Source organism: Nothobranchius furzeri, chromosome 11 (genome assembly GCF_043380555.1).
Source record: "Nothobranchius furzeri strain GRZ-AD chromosome 11, NfurGRZ-RIMD1, whole genome shotgun sequence".
Classification (NCBI taxonomy): domain Eukaryota; kingdom Metazoa; phylum Chordata; class Actinopteri; order Cyprinodontiformes; family Nothobranchiidae; genus Nothobranchius; species Nothobranchius furzeri.
Window position 1 is genome coordinate 38886821 of NC_091751.1, and position 27271 is coordinate 38914091.

Consider the following 27271-nt stretch of genomic DNA (forward strand, 5'->3'; position numbering starts at 1 on the left):
CTAACGGCTGTGGTGCGCATTTTACGCATTTGGAGAGGTGGGCTGGATGCTTTGCTTTTACTGGAAGATGGTCCACTTAACGCACGGGTGTAGACTACATATTAATGACAAATGAATGAAAATTAAATTGGGAGTTTTTACTTCATATTTTAGAAATAAAAATGACGGGGTAAAACATTTATGACATATTTTTAAACGAAAATTTCTAGAGCGACCTGCCTGCTTCACTTAAGTCACTGCTTATTAAGGTTCGTCCAATATTACCGTGGCCCACCCAAAAATGAAAACCTGGCACCGCGCCTGTTATAAACCTCTGCAAATGGTTGTTCTTCACTTTATCAAACTCAGACTTTGTACAGCTAATGTCAAGATGTAAAATTATGAATTCAGTCGAGCTCTTCCGTCCCTCCCTCTCCTGCTCTCCTGGAAACCCGACATTGGCTGTCAGAAGCGGGAGGTGAAGAAGGAGATGAGGCAAACAGAGTGAGTATGCGGCGGCATAAAGAAACCAGACTGGTGTGGAGGTGAGCAAAACAGCTGGAAAAGTGTGGGTGTTGAATCCCCACGGTGCGATGTCCATGCGAGCGACCGGTACCTGCTGCTGTCACCTGGTTGTGAGCAGCTCTCTGCTGTCTGAGGGTAGGCTCCGCCCACAACGCTGCGGCTACTGCTGTGTTTTCTTTACTGTGGGAAACGGGTAATAATGGCTCTTTGATGGGAATAGGTTGCCGACCCCTGGTATAAGATCTGAGCTGGTAAAACAAAAATCCTCATCAGCAGGCTTTTTTGAAAGTGGGGGGGACACAGCTGCCAATCACAAATTTTGCCGGGGACATGTCCCCGGCGTCCCCGGTTAAAATGACGCCTATGCTTACAAGTCCTCTCAAACGGAGTCCTGTGTTTCCTCTTGTGTTTGTTCTGTAGTTAAAAACTTATATTTTCTAAGATTTTGTCCCAATTTTTATCATCTATGTCATCCTGCTGGATTTTGGCCACGGTCCTCATAGATCTACAGTCTTAGATCTTTTGTTTAGAAGCTCCCAAGTGTTGTGCTCTGATTGGTCACCTTGGTTTTTAGGGTGTTGTTTTGGGACTCTGACCAACTTAACCCTGACCCTGGTCCTGTCTCACTTTGGGTTTATTCTTCTTAAATCATCTACTGTGTATTTATTATTGTGTCTGTTGGAGCTATTTATACTTTATTAGTGTTATTTTTGTGTATTTTCTTTAAATTTGTGATTAGTTCACTTTATATTTTTGAAGCATTTATAAAGTTTATTTGTAGATTAATATTTGTTTATTTTTGTAGTTCATTTTGTTGTTTACCTTTGTTAGTCAGCCAGGAAAAATCACCGGGTCATTTTGTACAAGTAGGCACTGGTATAGGACCAGCATGCACTGGGGTGGGTGTAGTTTTTTTTTTTTTTTTTTTTACCAGAGCAGGAGAAGCAGCAGGAAACAATGGAAAACAGGATCTGTGTTTTATTGCTTGCCAACCTGGAAAATTAACCTTGAAGAAAACGCAGCTTTCAAGTTTGGACATTGAACTTCTTCTGCCTGCATACAAAACGTTACCACAGCGCAGCAGTGGCTTTTGAAGCTGGAAAATATGAAGTGAGTTGACAAACAAAGGAACTGCCACTACATAAAGTAAAAAAAAACCCAGCCCGTGGAACAGAAGGAATGTTTCCTCCCTGATGGACATGTTGCAAAGGTGGATCTTGAGGATCGTCATCAAACAAAAGATTGGATCTGATCCTTTTTGAGGAATTCAATTAAGACTTCCTGCTTCAGGCCTGGGTCATCATGTCGCTGACTCATCAAAGCTGGTGAGTGAAAAATGTTGTTTAAACCGTAAAGGAAAACGGTAAAAGAAGATTAAAGACAATATTTTACTACAAACAAAGACTGATGATGTGCCAAGCCGATGCATAATTGGATGTTTGAAAGGTGACAACGCCCTTTGTGGAAATGTTTGCTTGCTGCAATCTACACAATCCTAGACAAAGAAAAGCATCTGTGCTTTATGCTAAGGATTCTCTGAGTTCTGTACAGTTTTAAGTGACAGAAATAATTAATAAAACTGCTAAAATGTCTGATGTCAAAAGTAAACAAGAGGATGACACTCAAATGCTGAAAGAGAAAAGAAATATAAAATTCACACCAAAAGGTTTGGAGCTTTACTTTAAAACATGCCAAGAAAAACAGTTCAATATGTAAACAAAGCGCAAAGTACATGGAGAAAATATCCAATTTAATGACGTCACATGAAAATGTTGAAGTGTCATCTGATTTTGCCAAATTTATTAAATGCTATCAAGACGCAGCAGATGTGCATGAATCATTTTAAGTTTGCCATTGTCAGAAGAGGAACTGAAAAGACAAGCTGTGTACTTCAAACCCAAGGTGAAAGCGTTCTCTGAATTTAAAGAGCAAGTCACCCCTACCAGATTCTCACTCAACTCCCACTTCCTGTTTGAAAAATGCAACAAATGCTGTTGCCTAGCAGACTGAGAGGGTGGAGCCGCTAACAAATACACACACTCACGACATTGTGACATCATAATGTACCATCTAACATCATAGTGTACCTCTTAGCCAATAGCGACGGCAGATTTAAATTCAAATGCAGAGCTGAGTTTTTACCTGACGACGGTGCAACACCGACAGTTTTAGGCAGAATATTTAAATTTTAACTAAGATGCACTTAAGTGCCGAATTATTGACTGCACGTGTCTGTAGCACGATCAGACACTCATTTATATAGTTTATCAGCAAAAAAAAAGTTAATTTGGAGTGACTTGCTCTTTAAGGACACAGTAAAGGTTTGGTTGCAGGAAGCAGGCAATCCCTTCAGAACAAAACAGATGTTTCTGTTGATCAAGTTGCTGAAAGTCCAGATGAAATAAACCCCGAAGACAGTGTCTCCAATATTTCAAGTGTAAAACTTCGATCAAAAGCCTCTTCTCAATCCAGAAGATCATCTACGTCTTCTGCATGCATCAAGGCTGCAGCTGATCAGGCAGCGAGTAGCTGCGTTAAAGAAAAAACATTTGATTGAAGATTAAGAGGAAAGGCTGAGAAAGAAAACAGAGAAATTAGCTTTGGAAACAGAGTTGGCAGCAACCAATGCAAAGCTTCACATTTTGGAAATAAACTCAGTTTGCGGTTCAAAACGATCGGATGGAATGAACTCTTATTTTGAAGGAGGCCACATACAGAAGCTGACTCAGCTAAATCCTAATGCAGACACATTTACTCCAAAAGAACAAGATCATTCTGTTATAAATCCTGCTTTTTAACCATGAGTAGTCCAACCCAAACAAAAACAACATCAACCTCAAGTGGAAGTAAAAATGAAAAAGGTTGATGCTCCAGCTCAAGCAACGCAGCAAACTTTGCGTCCATGTTCACCTTTGGCCGAAGACTGTCAGAAGGATATCGTGAACATAATGCAGAAGCAAAATGATGATGATGCAGTTTTTTCTATTGTTGCAGTTCAAGTTAAGAGTCAAAAGAGCAAAACATTGTACAAACGTGTGCATTTCTGGATCCTGGAAGTTCAGGTACATTTTGCACAGAAACTAAGGCAACATTGTACAAGGTAAAAGGACAAATATTCTGCTGAGAACAATGAGTCAAAATAAAATCATTAATGCACAAGTTGTATCTGGTTTGGAAGTGTCTGGGTTGGAGGTAAAGGAGTTCATTGAGTTACCAGATGTTTTGACTCAAAAGTCCATGCCAGTTTCCACAGTGAATATTCCCAAACAGGAAGATATTGATCAGTGGCCTCATCTGAAACTCTTCAAGCTCCATCACATTGATGCAGATGTGGAGCTACTGATTGAACTGATGCTTCAAATGCTCTACAGCCATGGGAGCTGATCAACAGTGTGGATGGTGGACCTTATGCTGTAAAGACCAAAGTTGGTTGGGTCATGGATGGTCTTTTGCGCATTGGAGTTAACAGCAGAAACAAAAATGAGTGCACTGTTACAACGGCCAATAGGATCTGTGTGGAGCATCTTAAAGAAATGCTGGTTCAGCAATACAATCATGATTTTAATGAACGATCCTCAGAGGAGCAGACTGAAATGTCCAGAGAAGATCTGCATTTCATGGACATTGTTAGTAGCTCAATAAAGCTGATTGAAAATCATTGCCACATGCATTTACCTTTCAAGAAAAAAGGTCCTAACTTGCCAAATAACCTCTGTGTTGCACATCAGCGTTTTCAGAGCCTAAAAAGGAATTTCGAAAAGGATGCTGTCTACATGAAGGATTGCGCTGCATGTGTGAAAACCATGCTAGAAAAGGAACATGCTGAAGCTGTGCCGGCAGATGAGCTGCAGAAAAGTGATGGAAATGTGTGGTACATTCCTCATCATGGAGTGTACCATCCCACAAAAGGCAAGCAGAGTTGTATTTGACTGTGGAACAACTTACAAAGGAGCATCATTGAACTGTCAGCTTCTACAGGGGCCTGACCTCACAAACTCATTGGTGGGGTTTCTCCTTCAATTTAGGCTTGAACCTGTTGCAATAATGGCTGACATCAACACCATGCTTTACCAAGTATATGTCTCAGGAAAGCATGTTGACTTTCTAAGATTCCTCTGGTAGCCTCAAGGTGACACTGCAGAGCCTGCACAGGAGTACAGGATGAAGGTGCACCTGTTTGGAGCAGTATCTTCACCCAGCTGTGCAAACTATGCACTGCAGAGGTCTGCAGATGACAATGCACAGCAGTATCCAGCTGAAGTGGTCAAAACAGTCAAAAGGAATGTTTATGTGGATGACTGTTTAAAATCTGTTGCTTCAGAGGAAGATGCAATGCAGATAGTGAAGCAACTGACTGATATTTGCATTAAAGGAGGATTCCAGCTTTCCAAATGGATCAGCAGCAGTCACACTGTGCTCATGTCAATCCCAGAGGAAAGAAAAGCAACTGAAGTTGAGAATCTGGACTTGGACAACAATCAACTTCCAGTTGAGAGAGCACTAGGCTTACAGTGGTGCACAGAAACAGATCAGTTCAAGCTCAGAACCTCTGTGCAGGATCGTCCACAAACCAGAAGAGGCATGTTGTCTGTGGTTAGCTCTCTTCACGATCCGTTGGGAATCTTGGCTCCCATCATTATGCCAGCTAAGCTGCTGCTTCAAGAACTTTGTCAACAGAATTTGAAGTAGGATGAAGCTGTTCCCCACTTTCTCTCCAAGCGATGGCGTAATTGGCTGGGCGATTTTCAGCTGATTTCAACCTTTGAAGTGGAACATTGCATCAAACCAAGTTCCATTGGAAAACCAGACAAAGCTCAACTTCATTAAATTTTCAGATGCAAGTCAAGACGGATATGGAACAGTGTCCTATTTAAGACTGGAAAAGGATAACATCTCACATGTGGCCTTTATTCTGGGAAAAGCTAGAGTTGCTCCTCTGAAGCAAACTACAATCCCCAGGATGGAGTTTGCTGCAGTTCTTGCAGCCCGAGTAAACAAATTGCTGCAAAAGGAGCTGGAAATACAGCTGGAGAAATCTCTTTTCTGGACTGATAGTACCACTGTACTGAAGTACAACTCCAATGAAACCAGAAGATTTAACACCTTTGTTGCAAACAGAATTTCTGTTATTAGAGAAGCAACAGATGTGAACCGATGGAGATAATTTCCTCAGAGGAAAACCCTGCAGATGACGGATCCAGAGGCCTGAGAGCGGAGGACTTCCTTAAAGGTGGAAGATGGATACATGGTCCAGAATTTCTCTACAAGTCAGAGGACGAATGGCCTAAACGGGATGTCGATCACAGTGCAATTTCTGTAGATGACCCTGAGGTCAAAAAAGACCTGACTATGAGTGTTATTGAAGAAGCTGCAAACCAACTGATTCATTACTTCTCATCTTGGACAAAACTTAAAACCTCTGTGGCCTGGATTTTAAAGCTGAAAAGGATCCTGCTGCTGTTGGGACGGAAGAGAAAGGAGTTTGTTGCTGTTGCTACCGACATAAATAAAGCCAGTCTGGAGACTCAAAAGACAGAGGTAGAAAAGAACATGGAAAGATTTAAGTCCACTCTGAAGCAAGAAAATCTAACTCCAGAAGATTTGGACAAGGCAAAACAGCAAAGGTCTTAAGCGTGAACCAAGACACAAAAGGATTGGTCCGTTCGGTGCGACTACAAACGAAGACCAGCATTTTGGAAAGACCTGTTGCAAAACTTGTTTTGCTACTGGAAGCATCTTCCTGAAAACCAAGATATCAGCAAGGTCTAAGAGCATGTTTTGAGGAAAAAGCTCCTTATTTTGAGAACTTTAATTGTGATTCCATGCACAATTAGGGGCCGGAGTGTTGGAGCTATTTATTTGTGTTATTTTTGTGTATTTTCTTTAAATTTGTGATTAGTTCACTTTATATGTTTGAAGCATTTTATATGTTTGAAGCATTTATGAAGTTTTTTTGTAGATTGATATTTGTTTATTTTTGTAGTTTGTTTTGTTGTTTACCTTTGTTAGTCAGCCAGGAAAAATCATCGGGTCATTTTGTACGAGTAGGCACTGGTATAGGACCAGCATACACTGGGGTGGGCGTATGTTTTTTTTTTTTTTTTTTTTTTTTACCAGAGCAGGAGAAGCAGCAGGAAACAATGGAAAACAGGATCTGTGTTTTATTGCTTGCCAACCTGGAAAATAAACCTTGAAGAAAACGCAGCTTTCAAGTTTGGACATTGAACTTCTTCTGCCTGCGTACAAAACGTTACCACAGTGCAGCAGTGGCTTTTGAAGCTGGAAAATATGAAGTGAGTTGACAATGGAACTGCCACTACAGTGTCCAAACATCAACTGTTGTATTTCTAATCAATTAGCTAAAAATGTTATTGTTCAAAGACAACAGGCAGTAATTTATGTTGTTTAGAAATAAAACTTAAAGAGCAAGTCAACCTCTACCAGAGTCTAACTCCACTCTCAATTCATGTTTGAAAAATGCAACAAACGCTGTTGCCTGGCAAACCGAGAAGGTGGAGCTGCTAACAAATACACACACACAGGCTCACGACAGCATTGTGAGATCATAATGTACCAGTTTACATCATAGCATACCTCTTAGCCAATAGCAGTGGCAGATTTAAATTAAATAAAATACAGTGCAGAGTTTTTACCTGACAATGGCACAACACTACCAGTTTTAGGTAGAATATTTAAATTTTAACTAAGATGCACTGAAGTGCCAAATTATTGACTACACGTGTCTGCAGCACGATTAGACACTCGTTTATTTAGTTTATCAGCAAAAAAAAAGTTTATTTGGGGGTGACTTGCTCTTTAAATGAACTGAAAAAGAAAGATAATGTTATTTAAAAGACACAACATCCAGATTAATCTATTAATTTAATTAACTAAAAGCTTGCTTTGATTGTTGAACAGTGACTGATTTATATTCACCCAGATGTTTAAAAATATATTAATTATATTTACATAAAAATACAAAATAGCTGATGAAGTGTGTTTAAAAGACTAAATCTGTGGTCAGTTAGTTTAAAGTTGGCCTTTAATCAACAACAAAAGATGTTTGTTTTTGTCGAACATAACTTTTAGCTCAGGTTGAGGCTTTTGTGATGTTTAGAAGTAAACTCCACCTCCCATGATGCATTTCGTGTGTGTTTATGTCGATGGTACCACCTCTGCACGTGCGCCCGCTGCTGCTGGATAGCGAGCGTGAAGCGGACTGTGACTAACTGGGATAATTTCGTGTTTCTGCAGCCGGTTTTCCACTCGGTGCAGCGGGACGACATGGCCTCGGAGGACGACGACGCGCTTCTGTTTTTAATCTACCAACACCTGAAGGTTAACGGCTACCGGAGAGCCGCCAAGGCGCTGGAAAAACACGTGACTCAGGTGAGAAGTTTGCTGTGGGAAGCCCACTGGTACCATTGGTCTGACTTAGGGAAGTTTTAATTTAGTTTGATGATTTTACACTAAAATTCGAAGGTTTTACAGATTATATAATCCCATGAATTAAGCAGGAAGGAGCTTGATGTTTGACATCAGCTGCTTCAGGTGTTCTGAGACCAGAAGAAATGTTCCAGGAGCTGCTTGGTCATTAAAACCAGCAGGTCTGCTGCTACAGACCAACATAGTAAAATACATATAAACGTATTTGTCAGGCTGCTTAAAGATCACCTTAATCTCAGGGTGTTTTTTTGTTCCCCACATGTGGTTATTTATTTTTAGAGATGCATCGCTTTAGTTTACAAGAGCCGATACCAGTTTCTGATACAGTTCCAGCTCTGACATGTTCTATATCTGTTCTAATTCATCTCAAAGATCTATAATTAATAGAGTACTTAAATTAAAAATAATCAGACGAGCTAGAAAAATGTTATTCTGAAGTAAAAGCACCCGTCCATATGGATGATTCGTTGTTGTTGGCATCAAAGAGCAGTGAAGGTGAGTCCACAGACTGGGAAAATTGGCCTGTTTCCTCTAAGGTAACTTACGGGTAATTTTATCAGACCTTCGGTTATTTTAGAAATGTGCCCAAAATGGTCGCTGGGCGGGAGTTGCCGTTACCCCATGCTGATTGGTTGCAACTCGGTAGGAAAGGATGTCACTAAACAACCAACATTTGTAAAATGTTCTGGTGCTGGTAAAATATCAGAGATCCCTCCACAACGTCTCTTTACATCACACCGTTTCTCTTTTAACATGTCCTCTGAACAACGTAAAGTATGGTGAACTTTGACCATTTCAATGTCATTAATGTTTCTGTGATGTAACAGTCGCCGTATATTCTTTAAAGGGTTTTTGTTGTACGTTTAAGAGGACAGAGCCATCGTATCTCACCTTTACCTCTACCAGAAACGTCCCTGAACTCGCCTACCAAAAAACACAAATGGTTCGGCAACCACCCCCCCCCCCCCAAAAATAACGATTCAAAATAAAATGTTGCACCCAAAATTAAAAGTTTTTTTTTAACTTTCATGATTGATTTGGTTCAATAGCTTCTGACCCACACAGAACTACCAACGTGGGAAATAGTCTGAACTGCAAAGTTAAATGAACAAACTCCTGTCTGTTTACAGCCTTTTAGTTTGAACTTTGACATAAAATCTAGTGGAACTTCTTTTTATCAGGGATTTTTAAATTTACTTAAATAATCAAAACCCCCAAAATGAGTGTTTTCATAACTCCAACTTTTATTGTTGGTGTGCAGATGCAACACTCGTCTTTAAACCATGAGTCCTGCTTCATTCTTCTTGCACACACACGTTGAAAGAATGTGATGAATAAGTATTTTAGTTTTGCCCCGAGGAACCTTCAACTCCAGTCAACCAAGATTCAGCCATTCATAAATGTGTCCTCATTAAAAGGTTCTGACAGAATCACAGCAGCATCACTAACCTATATAACCAAACCTGTCTGACTGCTGCTGTGAGCTCCTTACACACACACACACACACACACACACACACACACACACACACACACACACACACACACACACACACACACACACACACACACACACACACACACACACACACACACACACCCTGTTGTGTGTGTGTTATGTAAGGAGTCACATCTGGTGTCGTAGAAGCGGCACTCATGGGGCACATAGAGCTTCTCTCTGTTTATGTAATACTTGGGTTACATAAATGTTAGTATTTGATTTAATTATTTATATACACTCACTGCCTACTTTATTAGGTACACCTGTCCAACTGCTCATTAATACAACTTACTAATCAGCCAATCACATGATGGCTCTCATGCATTTCGGCATGTTGACCTGGTCAAGACGATCCGCTGTAGTTCAAACCGAGCTTCAGAACAGGGAAGAAAGGTGATTTAAGTGACTTTGAACGTGGTATGGTTGTTGGTGCCAGACGGGCTACAAACTTCTGATCTTCTGGGAGTGTCCCACACAACCATCTCTAGGGTTTACAGAGAATGGTCCGAAAAAGAGAAAGCATCCAGTGAGCGGCGGTTCTGTGGGTGAAAATGCCTTGTTGATGTCAGAGGAGAATGTCCAGACTGGTTGGAGCAACAGTAACTCACATAACCACTCGTTACAACCAAGGTAAGCAGAAGAGCATCTCTGAATGCACAACACATGGAACCTTGGGGCAGATGGTCTACAGCAGCAGAAGACCACACCAGGCACCACTCCTATCAGCGAAGAACAGGAAACTGAGGCTACAATTACACAGGCTCACCAAGATTGGACAATAGAGGATTGGAAAAATGTTGCCTGGTCTGAGTCTCAATATCTGCTGCGACATTTGGATAGTAGGGTCAGAATTATCAACAACACAAAAGCACAGATCCATCCTGCCTTGTTTCAATGGTTCAGGCTGGTGGTGGTGGTGTAATGGTGTGGGGGACATTTTCTTGGCACACTTTAAGCCCCTTAGCACTAACCGATCATCATTGCAACGCCACAGCCTACCTGAGTATTGTTGCTGACCATGTCCATCCCTTTATGACCACAGTGCACCCATCTTCTGATGGCTACTTCCACCACGTCATAAAGCTCCAATCAGCTCAGACTGGTTTCTTGAACATAACAATGAGTTCACTGTACTCAAATGTCCTCCACAATCACCAGATCTCAGTCCAATAGAGCACCTTTGGGATGTGGTGGAATGGGAGATTCACATCATGGATGTGCATCCAACACATCCGCAGCAACTGTGTAATGCTATTATGTCAACATGGACCAAAATCTCTGAGGAACATTTCCAGTAGGTTGTTGAATCTTTGTCACGAAGGATTAAGGCAGTTCTGAAGGCATAAGGGGGTCCAACCCGGTACTAGCGAGGTGTACCCAATAAAGTGGCCAGTGAGTGTGTGTAATATAATATTTATTCAGGTGAGTTTAAAAGGGAAATATGGAAATAAATAACAGAATGGTAATGTTGAAAGCTGCTGTGTGTTTTTTTTAGTCGGAGACAGAGGAGAGTACCAACCTGCATGACATGTACGCTGGATGGATGAAGTAAGTCAGATGAGCTAACCGTACCGATCTGAGCACACAGGAACTTTCTAGTATTTCACAGTATGGATTGTGTTGTCAGACCGAAGCTCGAGTTAACATAAAGAGCCCGTCTGTGAAGCCAAAATAAATAAAAACAGACCCAGACAGCTCAGGCTGGATAAACTGTGTCTGAGCAGCAGTGAGAGTCCTCTGGTGAACCAAACCTAGCCCCCCAGTGCATTCTGGGATTGACCTACACTCCAGTCATCCTGGGGATTAAACAGGCAGCGATAAATGACATCAGTCTTGTTAAAATTAAGTTTCTCTGTGAATTGAGATAAAATATTTTTATAGGCCTGAAGATGTGATTTAAAAGGTCCTTTCTGAATTAACTTTGAAGTATATTAATATTCCTCAATAAATATTACAGTATTCATCATTTAATTATAGAAAACCAGCTGTTAACACTCATCAGAGGGAATTAAAACGTGTTTGTTTTGTAGGACTCAGGAGTCAGAAGAAACAGAAGATTTAAAGAAAAGGAGCATCAAGCAGGAAGCTGTTGGCGGCGAAGACGAGTCTGCAGAAACCAAACGGATCACCGTGACAGAAGACGCAGACATCAAGCCTCTGATTGGTGTGTATCGCTGGATCCCTTACATCTTTATTCATCCTTATTGGTCTGAGCTCCGTTACTCGGATTAAAACATTAATTTCTTCTTCCAGAATGTCAGACGGGTGATGTTGAGTCATCCAGTCAAACCGATGCTGCTAATGAAACCCAAAAAGAGACGACTGACAGCGAGAAGATCGACTCTTCTGTCGATGACGTTGAAGAAGAGAAGGAAGAGATGAACTCAGAGAAAGAGGTGAGATCTTTTATACAGAATGAGTCTGGAGGATCAAACAACACAGGCCACTGTAGGACCGGTCAAGGCAGACATGTTTGTTTTATTTTGGTGGCTCGAGATTAGAGGTCGACCGATATGTAGGAGACATGGTCAGCTGATGGCCAATGTGTGCTGCTGGTTTTCAGACAAAGATTCATGGCTGATATCCAGACAATTTCCACCTTATTTTCATGCCAAAATCGGACTAATAACATAACTGTTAAATCTGAACTTTGAGCATTGGGGCTGAGGGATCTATCGTTTTTGGACTGAAATTTTAATTGTAAGTCGTTCATGTTCACCATTTTTTATCACAATTGTCCAAAAATGATTTCCTAATCCCTGGATTGTCTGCATCCTGATCACGTGACGCGTGACACACATGGATGGAAATCAACTAGCCGTGATGTTTACTCAAGGTGTGCAAGCTCGTCCCCAGGCCCGCCCTGTAAAAACGCAACCGACAACTTTAGTGATCAGTGGCAGTGAATGAGTTAAGAGAAACTTCATGGGATGGACCGAACCCTGGGTCTTATCAGTATTTAGCACCAAATCAGATAAAAATCTGAGATCTGATTCAAAAACTCAGTAAGGGCCTGGTGGGCGAAACCACAAACGAGTGGTTTTAGAGTTTTGCAATCTGGATTAGGAAAACCAAGAATACAATGTTAAAAAGAACTGTAACTATTAATTGATTAATAGGTCTGAAGGAAAAATGGTCGCTACTCCTCCTCGTCCTGTACTTCGAGCAGTATGATGATTTTAATAATTAGGAGTTGACTTGTTTAAGCTAACATCCTCTTGCTGCAGCCAGGATTATCACAAATCAAGTCATTAACAAACAAAGTCTTTGAAAAAACACTTAAAACACCTAAATTCTTCTTCTGGCACTCGCAGAGTACAGACGCTTCTGCTCTTGCTCCCTTATCTTTTTTCCCAAGGCTCTTTGTCCTGTCTGCCTACAGAGCGCTTCTCTGCATTTCTTCTGGAAGTCCCTATTTTTTGGAAGATGGACTTAATTAACTGGTCATTCAACGCGATTGATAAAATTTTTTCTACGATGAGAACGGAGGAGGGGGCTCCCACTTGCCCTCAAGGGACACACGCAGCGGGGCATTTGCTCGATTCCTGGAAAGAATAGAGGATCGTATGCCTCTCTGTTGTCCATTGAGGATGTCGAAGATATGTGGATGTTTGGCCTGATGATCACTGGATTTCTTCTGATTGTAGTGGGAGGATATCTGGTTTTCCGGAAATTTGGGAAGATGGGAGCGATTGGAGGGCGACCCGCACCCACGGAGAGCACCGCCCGGGCGGATGCCTCACAGACTGGGACGTTACTCGAGGTGAATCGTAAGCTGGACAATGTCCTAGCTGCGTTACCGGTGTTAGTGCACAAAATGAATGTCATCTCGGAGAGGGTCACCGGACGGTGTGGAGATGTTTAAAACCTAAATTGGCTTCACTGGAGGACTTGAATGATCGGTTACAGACTGAAGGTAGAGAGGAAAATTATCTCTGCCTGACCCAAACAAAGTCTTGTTATCCAAATCTGACGCCAAGGCAGCCTTCAAGCTGCTAACAACAACCCCCCACAAAGGAAGGAATGCAGACAGATGCTGTGAAAACTCGTTCCCGCAGAGTGCATGTCTACTCCCGCCCGCAACCGCAAAACTCGGAGAAATTATTACCTCATAATAAAAGAGATGCATTGAGTCCTCAACATGTCATTTTACCAGGGATTGGCAACCCGCGGCTCTCTGTGCTTGTAAAATAATGAATGGATATTTAAATAAAATGCTTTATACTTTACTTAATTAATTTTATATCTGTAAGTCAATTCTATGTAAAGATTGTCTGCGTAAACCTGAACAGTTCCAACCCAGTCTTACTGTGAGACCGGGTTGACGCGTCACGCTTGTGTGTAATCATAGGCGCTTCCTGAGCTGAAGAGGATGTGAGATTCTGGGCTTCTCCTCAGACGGCTCCTGGATGTGTCGCCACATTGGAGACAGGAACAAGCGCTATTCAACCAAAGTTTCATAATCAGGGAACATTTTCTAAGTGACAAGTCTCTCTGAGAGACCGGGTTTGGAAAACACTCGCTTCAGTGGGAGGAACCTTCCCGCATGCGCTCTGGTTCTGCAACGCGCTCCAAGCCCCTCTCCACATCTTCAGCTCGCTGTGCACCGTATGTACGCGCTGACAGCGAGCTGCGCTGGGCAATGTCCAGCTCAGATGTTCAGATGGGAATCTTTTCTTGGGTGTGTCTGCGATGTGCATAACGAATAAAATGTCAGTTCGTCTGCATGCGTCGGGGTAATTCTTTCTATTCTTTCTCCGTCAAAATAAACTGTCAAATACGGGAACTATCCGGTCCACACAACACAAGCCCTGCTTTTAACAGTTTTTCCGTGACGGTAAATGAGGGAAAAACAAATTGATTGGATCCTGCATGTCTTTTAACACATTGGTCAGGATTGACGCACTCTGTTTTCATTTAGTTGGTTAAAAAAAAGTCGGGCTCGGGTCAGGCCAGAGAATCCTGAAAACCTTTTTGGGCCGGGTCGGGCAGGGGCTCCACCCCCTCGGGCCGGGCCGGACACGGGCTCAGATTTTAGGCCCGTGCAGGGCTCTAGTCCAATCATGGCGTTATATAGATTTCATGGGCCAATCGCTACACTAAGTAGGTGGGATGTTTTTGGAAATAAAACAAACGTGACTAGTCGGCGGTCAGCCGCTTGTTTGAAATGGCTTTGACATCAAGTTTAGACTATTATGACTTAAGCTTTTGTTTGAGTCAAGATCAGATAGAAGTACTAACGTTTATTTAGGAAAAGGATGTGTTTTGCATCTTCTTTGACAGAGTTTGGTGGACTGCCTCGTTGACCGACATCTGTAGCGGTGAGTACGTCATGGCTTGCCAGGCTAGAAGAAACTGAATCGATGCCATCACGCAGGTATCTAGGAAATACTCAATACCAACGTTAGATCGATACTGTCGATATTTTAGATCGATCCGCCCAGCCCTAATCCGCAGCGGTGCTCCCAAAAACACTAAAACCACTGCAGACAAAGAAGATCAAAAATTGCTTTTCTCGCTAGTTAGTACATATCTATGGTTGGTTCAATTGACGTCCTGATTTTCCCCCAGACTCTTCCATATCAGAGTAGGGCTGTACAGTACGATGAAAAAAAACAAACAACGTCTGTGTGTGTCTATTTTTAAATGTATAACTGGTGCAACATCTTTGAATTACTATTTTCCCCAGAACTTTTATTGAACAAAAGTAAGTTACGTGTAAGAAAAATGCTTTTTACTGGCGCACAGTGTGGTCATCTGGATGCAGTGGAGGAAAATAAAGGAACTAGCAAATGCAGAACCGGTCCAAAGTTTGGAATCAAAAGTGCAGGTACACACAGATTGGCTAATGCTAAAGCTAACAGGTAGCAGTCTCACGATCAAGTGGCGCACAGAAAAATATATGATGATGGTAAAACTAAGAAAGACTAAACTCTACAAGCGGATGAAAAGTCCCCACCATCCTGTTTATCCTGCATCCTGCAGCGCTACAGATCAGAACCGCTGCAGATACGAGTCACATTTGCAGGAAGTACGGCAAGCCGTTGTAATATAATTCACAAACGCTTCGATCTTTGAACATAATTTAAACTGGATTATTGCCAACCCGTACATAATAGACATGCCATCATTACATTGATAGCAGCAGAAAGTAAATGTTATTAGCATTTCCAATACAAATGCATGTTAATGAAATGCATTATATTTTACTGGATATATTTATGTGTTATTTTGACTAAGATGAGTGTTATTAATACAAACCTAAAATGTTACTGAAATGTAGGTCAAATATTTAAAAATATGTTTACTATACATATCAGATGGGAAAAAGGGAACTAAACACCAATCTAATGCATATTATTGAGCCTTTTATAATAAGTCTGTTATTTCAGCCGGATAATTTTGTTGTTTTATTTCATACTTTTTAGCTTCTAACTGAGATGCGCTCTGCTTTTTCCTTCCTGTGGGCAGTCCCAAGCCAAGGTGGGCGGGGCCATGAATACAAATTTTCCTTATGACGTAGAAGAGACTAGCTTTTTCCTTTCTCTTTCCTTTCTGCAGCTAATGATGGGGTTAGAGAGCATTTTCATAAGTGACTGATCGAACAAATATTTACTTGGACTGCAACACCTTAAACTCCACTGTAGTCTGGATTATTTGGATCTGAATATTGAAGAAATGAGAGAAATGGCAGATTTTTTTTAAAAGCGTCTTTTACACATTGGAGCCTGTAAATCAAGGCTTCAGTAATATTTGTTAAAATATAAAATATATCTTTGTACATTTATTTGGATGCATGTGGAGCTACTGAAACTTCTTTTAAACACATTTCTCCTAGGAGTCCTTTATGGCGCTCACACATTAGCATCGGTACAGCCGGGTACGGTCTCATCATGGAGGACCTCTTAAACGCTGCCCACGGGCTCGGGGATTTCCACATTCCTGCAAAGTCCCTCATGTGGGATATTATTCAGTTTAATTTAATAATTATAATTGTGCGATGTTGATGAGAAGCATTCGAAGCCTTAAAAATCAGGTGGAGACCCACATCAGTTATCGGTACCAAGATCTAAACCGTGATAATGGAAAATAATCCAGAGTTTACAGACTTCAGTAGGAAGTTTATCAGAGCAGCATAAAGCCGTCGTGAATAGAAATGCATAACTGGTGTCCAGTCAGTGTAATAATGTGTCTGTTACACGCACACACACACACACACACACACACACACACACACACACACACACACACACACTGAAGGTCCTGGAGCTGTTGGTCTTCTCTGTTGTTGTTAGATTACGTGTGTGTGTGTGTTTCCATCCACTGATGCCGCTGATAACAGCTTGGTCGTCTGTGTGACAGAACGATAGCCTTCAGAGACGACGTGTGTTTGTGTAACCATGACGTCAGCCTCCAGCAGTTCTTCCCACCACGGCTGGGTACCAGATAACTTTGTTCTCGACAGTTGAAGTTTTAGCAGATTCAAAGATGTTTGCAGAGCTAAATCAGAAGCAGAGATTATTCTCTGGTTGTTTTTTCCAGACGGTTTAATGAAATCTGACCTCCGGGTGATTTGCTGCACATGTTGGACACATTGATCCTAAAAGGAAACAAAAGATGTTTTTGATTTGGTACATGTCTTCATCTCTGCGTGTTTTTAAAAGGAAGATGCGTTCTCTTTAAAGTTGAGACGCTGAGAAAGGCACCAGATGCAGGAAATGAAAACGGAGGTCAGAGAAATCAAATTTTTATTCTGTTACAAAACAGGAAAGGAAGATTTTTGAGTTTCGAGGATTAAGATTGCTTTTGTTTATAAAGGGAAACCTAGAAAAGGACTGAGTCAGCATACATTTGTTTCTGTCTGGGGGTACGTCTCCACAGGGAAACGCCACAACACCGGCTTCACCTTTCAGCAGTGGCAGACCCGCTAATCCAGAGAAATGGGAGACTTCCTAGTGGCCCGGCCGTTGGACGGGCCAGGAAAGGTGGAGCAGAAAAGAGAGATTGAAAGAGAATGAAGCTTTGGCCACAGATGCATGTTCAGTCTGGCCTGTATGTGATCCTGTTAGAACTGGTTTCAGCTGAGTTGTTGGGCCAATTTATTTATTGCTGGGTGCAATGGGGAGGGAGAAACAGCGGTCATCAGGAACTGATCATGATGATCAGATTTTCAGACTCATCATTTTTGGGGACAGAGTTCTTGGGACCGGTTCCAGTACCGCCACCACTTATAACCTTTCAGCTTACCGGCACTTTTTTCTAGGCTACAGTGCATATGGTAAATTTTATGGGTATTCATTTGTCGACATCTTCGAGATTTCTGAAAAATGTCTGTTTGTCCTCAAAAATCAGTTGTCCAGTCTGCCACACGCTCCACGAAGAGCCGCACCGCGTGTCACCAGCTCAGTCAGGATTTAAAAAAAAGTTTTCAGACACCGTGTGCATTCCTGCAGCAGCTGACCAACCAGTGGTTAAATGCTCTGACAGGCAGGTAGATGGAGGAAGAGAGACAAACGGAAATATAGATCATGAGCAAATGCAAGAAATAAAATGTCAAAAGAGGAGTGAAAGTTAACTTTTCTGAAGTCATAAACATCTCAGCTAATAAGTATAACAGCTAATAATAATAATATGTTTATTTATTTAGCAGACGCTTTTATCCAAAGCGACTTACAATTTATAACCTGTAGGGCATGTTGTGATCTGTGGGGGAAACCGGAGTACCCGGAGGAAACCCACGCATGCATGGGGAGAACACGCAACTCCACGCAGAAAGGCCGCAGCCCAGTTTCGAACCTGCAACCTTCTTGCTGCGAGGCAACAGTGCTAACAACTGCACCACCATGCAGCCAATATAATAATAATAATAATAATAATAATAGGGGTTGAAAAGCTACGAACCAAAGACAATTTAAGCCAGAGATTAAGGTTTCTGCATTTAACAAGAAATTCCATAATGAAGGAAATATTCTGGATCAGCACCATGATGGCTGTAGTGTGTGTGTGTGTGCGTGCGCACGCTTGTCTTCATATGTTTAAGTGGACACATTTTAACTTTAACATAACAATTGTGGGGACATTTTGCTGGTCCACACAATGCTAAGCACCCTAAAACCTGCTTTAGAGGTATGGTGTTGATTAACCTTTAGTCTAGGTTAGGATTAGGAGTAGAACCCCATTGCTTATGGTTATGTGAGCTGTCTGTAGTGAGCGCTAAGCTAGTTGGGTTGTACACCTGTGCAATGACTATAAATGATCTTAAATCTTGAACACTGTTCAGTGTGCTCCTGGATGAGTGGCTTTACCAGCTGGTATCGGAACAGGACTCCTTACTGGGAGATGATCAAGAATCAAACCACTTGGATCAAAATATGGTTGTAACATCTGTAGATAAGTCAGCTTTAAAAACTAAAACAATGACTTATGAACTAACATTACCTTCTATTAATTACACTAAATGACATATTTTTCCTGGTTTATATTATGTTGTTTGAACCCAAGGTTCTCAATATCTGAATTTTCAAACTTGTTGGATCATGAATCTGTTTACACATTTTGCTCTCTGTGCCCCTTTTTTAACTTTGAGCACCCGCCCCTTCAGAGGTCTCTGCATGGCCCTGCTGCTGATGGGAAGTGAATTATTTTTTTAATCCTGATTATGTTGGGATTAAAACTACGATGCAGCTCATCGTTTATGTGATTTAGCTAAGTTCCAGTAAAAAATGATTTATTAGTTTTTCTTTAGCAGAATTAAATGCATCTATGTGTTCATGCAGCTGCTAACTCAACTACATCTATGGTTTATGTTGCAGCCAGATCCTCCTGAAGCTCCTGCTGAAGCTCCCAATGATGCTCCTCTTCCTGATGGTGATGCTCCTCCTGATCCTCCTCTTCCTGATGGTGATAATCCTCCTGATCCTCCTCTTCCTGGTGATGCTCCTCCTGATCCTCCTCTTCCTGGTGATGCTCCTCCTGATCCTCCTCTTCCTGATGGTGATACTCCTCCTGATCCTCCTCTTCCTGGTGATGCTCCTCCTGATCCTCGTCTTCCTGGTGATGCTCCTCCTGATCCTCCTCTTCCTGATGATGATACTCCTCCTGACACTTCCAACAAGAAAAAAAGCTCCAGCTTTTCCTCTTCAGACTCGGAGGAAACACCTGAACACCTTCAACATGACTCCAGACCGACTCAGCCCGAGGAGAACCAGAGGCAGGTGAGTTGCTGCAGAATTTACCTCCACTCTGTGTGTGTGTGTGTGTGTGTGTGTGTGTGTGTGTGTGTGTGTGTGTGTGTGTGGTAGGGCTGGGCGATATGACGATTTTAGACGGTTTTACGATCTACACATCTGACGGTCTGTCATTTTTGAGAGACCGTTTTATCACAATTCACAGCTCTGCTGTTGAATTTCTGCCTCTGAATGAAAATGGAACTTACCTCCGGCGAATGACACGCCTTTGTTTGACCCTTAACCAATCAGAGTGAGTCATAGTAATATATTAGTGTCCCGCTTGTTTTCACCTGTGTGTGAACAAACATGGCTTCGGCCGCGGCTGAGCGACAACGAGGTTTTTGTTCCGAAGAGGAACGCCTCGTTCGTTATAAGGAACTGGTTTGGTTTTTCACCAGATGACAAAGAGCAGCGAAACGTCATTTGCAAAGTTTGCAAGGAGAGCGTCAAGGCAAGTGATGGCAACACCACAAACTTGTTTAATCACTTGAAAAGAAAGCATCCCAAACAATACGAGAGCCAGCTGGCAGCTAAAGCTAAAAAGCCTGCGGCTGCAGCTGCAGCGGCTAGTGCTTCTTCCAGGCAGCAAACACTAACAGAAACCCTCACAAAACTCACTCCTTACCACAGAGACAGCAGACGATGGAACAACGTGACAGATGCATTGACGTACCACTTGGTTAAATATTTGTGTCCCGTGCGAACAGTTGGGAGCGGGATTTAAGAAAATGATAAAAACATTGGATCCGCGCTACGAGTTTTCCAGCCGCAAGTATTTTTCGAACACCGCCATTCCGCGCATGTACGCAGAATGCAAAGAGAGAGTTGCAGAAAATATTCAGAATGCGCAGTTTTTTGCTACCACAAGCGATCTCTGGTCCAGCCGCACATCAGAGCTGTATTTAAGCTTAACTATCCACTACATGAGCAACTGGGAGCTACATAGTATTTTGAACAAGTTAATGTTTGCACAATACGTTTGTAATTGACATGTTTGCACTTTAAATATGTTTACGATTTTAATTTATGTTAAGTTACTTGAAAAACGAGAAAAACTGATTTTTGTAATTGTTTCTCTCAGGGCTTTTATCATCTCTGGTGTGAGTTTAAAATATAAGTGTGTTAGCACTGTGCTGATTATCCCTAATATGTATAAATGTTTATTTATTCAATGTTTCTCTTCTTTAATACGCAATTGAAGTTATGCTATTCATGGATAAAAAATCGTGATATTCTATTTTTGCCATATCGCCCAGCCCTAGTGTGTGTGTGTGTGTGTGTGTGTGTGTGTGTGTGTGTGTGTGTGAATGAATGAAAGCAGGAGCCTTTAAAGCAGCCTTGAACAAATTAACCAATATGTTGACAAACAAACTTTTAATTTTTTGGTGGAACGTCGTTTTAATATCTGTACTTCTGTGTTAAGGGTTCTCCACAAATTAAAATCAGTTAAACTGAAAAGTTTCAAAATGCAGATTTTCACAGAATTTTTTCATTTAATGGAAACATTTAAATGTAAATAAGCAACAAAACATTTTTTACCTTTTAATTTCAGCCTGAAAGAACCAGGAAGTGATTATTAAAAATTACAACAACGTAACACCCCCCAGGTAATTTTACATGAAGACCTTAGAGAGCACAACTGAGGTCTTCGACCTGTTAACCATAGAGAACCATGGCTTTAGATCAGTATATGGAGGTTTGTGAATTTGCCATTTGGCTACATAAAATAAAAATGTGGTTTTTCTTCAGGTGGGGTCGGTAGAGAACAACAACATACAGACTGCTGCTACAGTATTAATATCCCTTTTAGAAACAGCGCTGTTTCCAGCTGTTAAATCTACGAAGTACAATAAAGTACATTAGAGAGATGCTTAAACTACGTTAAAGGCAGAAGCTCAGGTGGTAGAGCGGGTTGCCTCATGATCGGAGGGTCATGGGCTCGATTCCTGCTCCCGCCAGGGGTATCCTGCTGTTGTGTCCTTGGGCAAGACACTTCACCCAACTTGCCTGTGTTAGTGGTGGTCAGAGGGGCCGACGGCGCCAAATAGCAGCCTCGCCTCTGTCAGACCTCCCCAGGGCGGCTGTGGCTACAAGTAGCTTACCATCACTAGCAGTGTGTGAATGTGAGTGTGTGAAAAGCATATTTGGGTGTCTTGAAAAGTGCTATCGAAGTTCAATGCATTATTATTATTATTATTATTATTATTTATTAAAGGCTTTATTCTCTTCAGGAGCCAAAATCTGCTGAAAACGTTCTCGTCCTCTCAGATGGAGCTTCTGCCACGACGTTCTGCTCTCAGGAGGTTCTGTCCTCTGAGGAAGACACAGCTGCTGAGGTACGGCAGCAAAAATAAAAACATCTGGATTCAGAGCCCGCCTCCTGCTAACATGTTGATTTGTCCTTCAGGCTCAACCTGTCTATTTAAACCTGATGGCAGGAAGTGAAGCCCCACCTCCTGCAAGTAAGACCAGCCAGTCGTTCAGGGTTCTCATCACGCCGACAGGTGACGATTGGCTCAGATCGTAGTAGTCCTCAGTTCTGGATGCTACTGAAACAATACATGCAACATAAGAATCTGCATAAACTAAACCAGAAGTGTTAATCTGGAGCTCAAACCCAGAGAGACCAGATTAAAAATCCCATAAACTTGACGTTGAGTTAGTTCTATACGATCTAGTTCTATACCCACATAAGTTTAATGAAAGTTGTTGTTATTGTTGGTGTGCATCAGCTTATTTCTTATAAAGATAAAAATCACTAAAGATTTTTATCATTTTCAGACGTTGCAAATCAAGAAGAGGAGACGTTTGAGGTAAATTCAAGTATTTGCAAAGTTGAAACCAGTCATTTAAATTATTTGTTGCTGCATCCTGGCTTCTGTCTCCCCAGAGGACGGAGGACCCAGCTGACCTCGTCATTCTAACAGGTAATGCCTCAGAACCAAAATCATCTGGTTCTGTGGTTTTTAATTACAATAGAAATCTTTTACTTACAATTTGTCTCTACTCAGTTCCAGTTAAACTAACTGGACCAGTATGGTCTGCAGGTGTTTGCCCATAAAAATAATCCAACAAACACAAATGTGGGTTGAATGTTTTAATGCGGAAAGGTAGAAGTGAAGTAACAGAATCTTTCAACTAAATCCTTGCAGAGGCAGAAGACGTCTCCATCATCACGAACACCCAGAACGACGACGGAGGACCAGCTGAGAAGGAGACCTGTGAAGAGGCAAAAACCCCCAAAAGGAAGAAGAAGAAGAAAGGCACAGAGACGCCCAGAGTCACTGATGCACCCTGGGAAACTCCTCTGAGCAGCAAAGCAAAACAAGAAGGGGAGGGTGAAAAAGTAACTCCAGAGAAGAAAAAGAAGACTAAGAAAAGGAAAAGAGAGAAAGGCGATGTAGAAGAGCAAACTGCAGCCACTCCTTTGGAAAAGAAGATTAAAGATGAAGCTGGAGAGAGAGAAGGGGTAGAGGACAGCCCTGGAGAATCAACACGAAGAAAGAAAAAGAGAAAATGGGAAAAGGAGTTGCCGTCTGAAGAAGCACCACTAGAGGGTGGCAGAGATGAGCTATCAGAGGTCACAGGTGAGTTTCACACACCTGTTCCAGAATCCGTGTTTTCATTTTACACAACCTGAACAGCTTGTTTGTTTCTTCTTGCTTAGATGGAAACTCATCAGCGCTCTCCTCGACCAAAAAGAAAAAACGCCTCAGGACCAAGCTCAGCCGGAGGAAGAGATTAAGACTTCAGATGAAAGACAAGATGATGAAAAGGAGGTTTAAGACGAAGAGCAACAGCCAGTCTGCAGGACAGAACCTCACCGGCAGAAAAAAGTCCGTATCTGTTGTTCTGAAGCATCTTCTAGACAACATCTCACTCAACAGAAGCTTCAAACTTGTGTTTCAGACAAAAGCTGATCCAGGAAGAGACGCCCGAAAGAGCCGAGGCTGAGCAGCACGAAACTCTAAAGAGGAGAAAAAAGAAGAAGCCAAAGGTGGGGCATGAAGAAAGTTCATCCAAGGAAAACCACCTTCCAAAGAGATCAGCGGAGGCTCCTGAAGCTGACTCAACTATGACTTCAAAAGAGAAGAAGAAGAAGAGAGGGGCAGAAGACAATCCAACGCCTGCAAAGAAAACAAGTGAGACCTCAAGCTTTTTTCTTCATTAGCAGGTAGAAAAATAACCAAGCATGTTGATGTTTCCAGAGCAGGACAGAAGAAAGTACCAAGTGGAGCCTGATGAAACTCCTCCAGCTGTTTCTGTGGTAAGAATCATCCTTACACTCTTTTAGGATGGAGTCACCTGCTAGCCTGGTTTAGCCGTTCTCTTGTCTGGGTGTGTTTGAAACAAAGACTCAGAGCAGATCGGTTTATCAGATGGTGTCCAACCCCAGTTTCACACTGCAAGCATCAGCGGAATGGAACGGCAGCGAAGCGGCACCGCTTCAAATAGAATCCAATTATACAGGTCATTCTCAAAAATTAGCATATTGTGATAAAGTTCATAATCTGTAATGTACTGATAAACATTAGACTTTCATATATATTAGATTCATTACACACAACTGAAGTAGTTCAAGCCTTTTATTGTTTCTAATATTGATGAGTTTGGCATACAGCTCATGTAAACCCAAAATTCCTATTTAAAAAATTAGCATATAATGAAAAGGTTCTCTAAACGAGCTATTAACCTAATCATCTGAATCCACTAATTAACTCTAAACACCTGCAAAAGATTCCTGAGGTTTTAAAAACTCCCAGCCTGGTTCATTACTCAAAACCGCAATCATGGGTAAGACTGCCGACCTGACTGCTGTCCAGAAGACCATCATTGACACCCTCAAGCAAGAGGGTAAGACACAGAAAGAAATTTCTGAACGAATAGGCTGTTCCCAGGGTGCTGTATCAAGGCACCTCAGTGGGAAGTCTGTGGGAAGGAAAAAGCGTGGCAGAAAATGCTGCACAACGAGAAGAGGTGACCGGATCCTGAGGAAGATAGTGGAGAAGGACTGATTCCAGACCTTGGGGGACCTGCGGAAGTAGTGTACTGAGTCTGGAGTAGAAACATCCAGAGCCACCGTGTACAGGCATGTGCAGGAAATGGGCTACAGGTGCCGCATTCCCCAGGTCAAGCCACTTTTGAACCAGAAACAGCGGCAGAAGCGCCTGACCTGGGCTACAGAGAAGCAGCACTGGACTGTTGCTCAGTGGTCCAAAGTACTTTTTTCGGACGAAAGCAAATTTTGCACATCATTTGGAAATCAAGGTGCCAGAGTCTGGAGGAAGACTGGGCAGAGGGAAATGCCAAAATGCCTGAAGTCCAGTGTCAAGTACTCACAGTCAGTGATGGTCTGGGGTGCCAAGTCAGCTGCTGGTGTTGGTCCACTGTGTTTTATCAAGGGCAGGGTCAATGCAGCTAGCTATCAGGAGATTTTGGAGCACTCCATGCTTCCATCTGCTGAAAACCTTTATGGACATGAAGATTTCATTTTTCAGCACGACCTGGCACCTGCACACAGTACCAAAACCACTGGTAAATGGTTTACTGACCATGGTATTACTGTGCTCAATTGGCCTGCCAACTCTCCTGACCTGAACCCCATAGAGACTCTGTGGGATATTGTGAAGAGAAAGTTGAGAGACGCAAGACCCAACACTCTGGATGAGCTTAAGGCCGCTATCGAAGCATCTGGGCCTCCATAACATCTCAGCAGTGCCACAGGCTGATTGCCTCCATGCCACGCCACATTGAAGCAGTCATTTCTGCAAAAGGATTCCGGACCAAGTATTGAGTGCATAACTGAACATAATTATTTGAAGGTTGACTTTTTTTGTACTAAAAACTTTTCTTTTATTAGTCGGATGAAGTATGCAAATTTTTTTTAGATAGGAATTTTGGGCTTTCATGAGCTGTATGCCAAAATCATCAATATTAAAAACAATAAAATGCTTGAACTACTTCAATTGTGTGTAATGACTCTAATATATATGAAAGTAATGTTTATCAGTACATTACAGACAATAATGAACTTAATCACAATATGCAAATTTTTTGAGAAGGACCTGTAGTCTATGGAGTGTTTCAGAACAGCTGCGACGCAGCAATTTCCAGGAGCGTCCCAGAAGCGGCATGCCACGCCGCTCCGCTAAAGATAGGATCGAGTTCTATTTTTTCAGTGAGCCGCTTTTGGGACACATCAATTTCCACAGTTCACAAAGTGCAAGACAGGAAACCACACACGGTTTCAGTGTAAAATCCCCAGTTATTTTCAAAATAAAATGCAACGTTGCAATGTTATGTATAACTTACGTCAGTACATGTGACCAAACGGCTTTGTTTACCACCAGTTTCTTTCGAGAAGTGCAACGGTGTGATTCCTCGCGGGGGTTGTGATCTCTCGTTGAGGAAGGTGTCGGAAGTCTCGAGAGATTTTAGAATCTCGCGAGGAGTAGCGAGGAAGTCGTGCTGCGGCCAAGACTCCCCCGGTGTGAAAAGGACCGCTTTAAAGTTCACGAGTGAGCCACTCCGCTGCTGTTCCGTTCCGCTGATGCTTGCAGTGCGAAACCGGGTTAATAGCAGCGAGGAGAAACAGAGCAGTTGATCTACTTCAACTGGTTTAATTGGTGATAAGTAAATGAAGTTAATTAGTTTGATCTCAATAACTTGTCACCAATAAAAATAGTTTAGACCAACCGCTCTGTTTCTCTATGCTGCTGTTAGACACAGTTAGAAACCAATCTGCTCTGAGTTTTTGTTTCAAACACACCCAGACAAGAGAGCTGCTCAACCTGGTAATTAAAACTCTATATTACCTGTTTGTAATCCTCTACATGTGTCAGTGATGCTGTTTGGTTTAACTGAACAGCTGTGCCACGAAGGTGTTACAGCCGTTGTGGTTCAGATGTTGTTTGAGTCAAATAGCATAAACAAACTGTCACAGGTAACAAACGTAGAGGTTTATAAACAGGTGATGTATTGTTTAAAACACCAGGAAGTATAACTCCACACAGAAGACCACTTCCTGTGTCCAGGGGCTCAATCATGGTGTTTAAGACATTTGATTGCCTCCACAGAAAAAGAAGTCCTTCAATAAGAAGTAGAACAGACTTGGGTAAGGAGGAGGAGCAGAAGTTTATGATAAGTGACTGTAATTTTTATGTTTTGCCAATTAAATGTCACATATGCCCCCCCCCCCCCCCCCCCCCCCCCGGAGTGACCTGAGGGTGCCCATTAGCATACGCACCGCAGCATTCTGGACCAACTGTAGTCTAAAAAGACAACCCTGACTCACCCCGATATATACACCATTGGAATAGTCAACTCTCGAGGTGATAAATGCATGCTTGAGTCAGTTTTCTTAGATGGAAGGGGAAATGACTGATGCCCCATTAAGAGGTCATTTCAGGCTTGTTCTCATTTATGCTCAGAGAATTGGCAGCCATCCACACTTTGACCTCCTCAAGACACTGTAGAATGCCTGCCACCCTTTTGACTTGAGCATAAATTTGACAATCGTCCGCGTAACAATGAAAGGACAGGCCATATTTTCTACAAACGACACCTAGAGGAATCAATTATAAGCGAAAAA

The 27271-nt window shown here is 42.0% G+C and overlaps 2 protein-coding genes across 4 annotated transcripts in view; one reads left to right on the forward strand and one right to left on the reverse strand.

Moving 5' to 3' along the window:
• The window catches only part of LOC107383443 (arylsulfatase I), a 93682-nt gene that overhangs the window by 14097 nt on the left and 52314 nt on the right, over positions 1–27271 (reverse strand). The gene's annotated exons all lie outside the window — the stretch shown is intronic.
• LOC107383444 (neurofilament heavy polypeptide) lies at positions 1446–26794 on the forward strand. Of its 3 annotated transcripts, XM_015956053.3 has the most exons (15): positions 1446–1829; positions 7759–7893; positions 10947–10999; positions 11482–11615; positions 11705–11847; positions 19264–19665; positions 21912–22016; positions 22088–22184; positions 22462–22493; positions 22571–22607; positions 22833–23267; positions 23348–23516; positions 23590–23822; positions 23889–23947; positions 26757–26794. In XM_015956053.3, exons 2-15 carry the CDS (start codon positions 7789–7791, stop codon positions 26781–26783), a joined length of 2031 nt encoding a protein of 676 aa, XP_015811539.1. In that variant the 5' UTR covers positions 1446–1829; positions 7759–7788; the 3' UTR covers positions 26784–26794. The 3 variants fall into 3 exon arrangements, with proteins under 3 accessions (XP_015811539.1, XP_070397644.1, XP_015811540.1); XM_070541543.1 differs by lacking the exon at positions 1446–1829 and having other exon boundaries at positions 7444–7893; XM_015956054.3 differs by lacking the exon at positions 1446–1829 and having other exon boundaries at positions 7444–7893; positions 22088–22142.

Excerpts from the sequence above, each read along its gene's own strand:
- LOC107383444 (XM_015956053.3), top strand. The coding sequence starts at position 7,789 with ATGGCCTCGGAGGACGACGACGCGCTTCTGTTTTTAATCTACCAACAC. Across the intron at positions 11,848-19,263 it reads AGATGAACTCAGAGAAAGAG|CCAGATCCTCCTGAAGCTCC; the intron begins GTGAGATCTTTT and ends TTTATGTTGCAG. Across the intron at positions 23,948-26,756 it reads CTCCTCCAGCTGTTTCTGTG|AAAAAGAAGTCCTTCAATAA; the intron begins GTAAGAATCATC and ends TTGCCTCCACAG.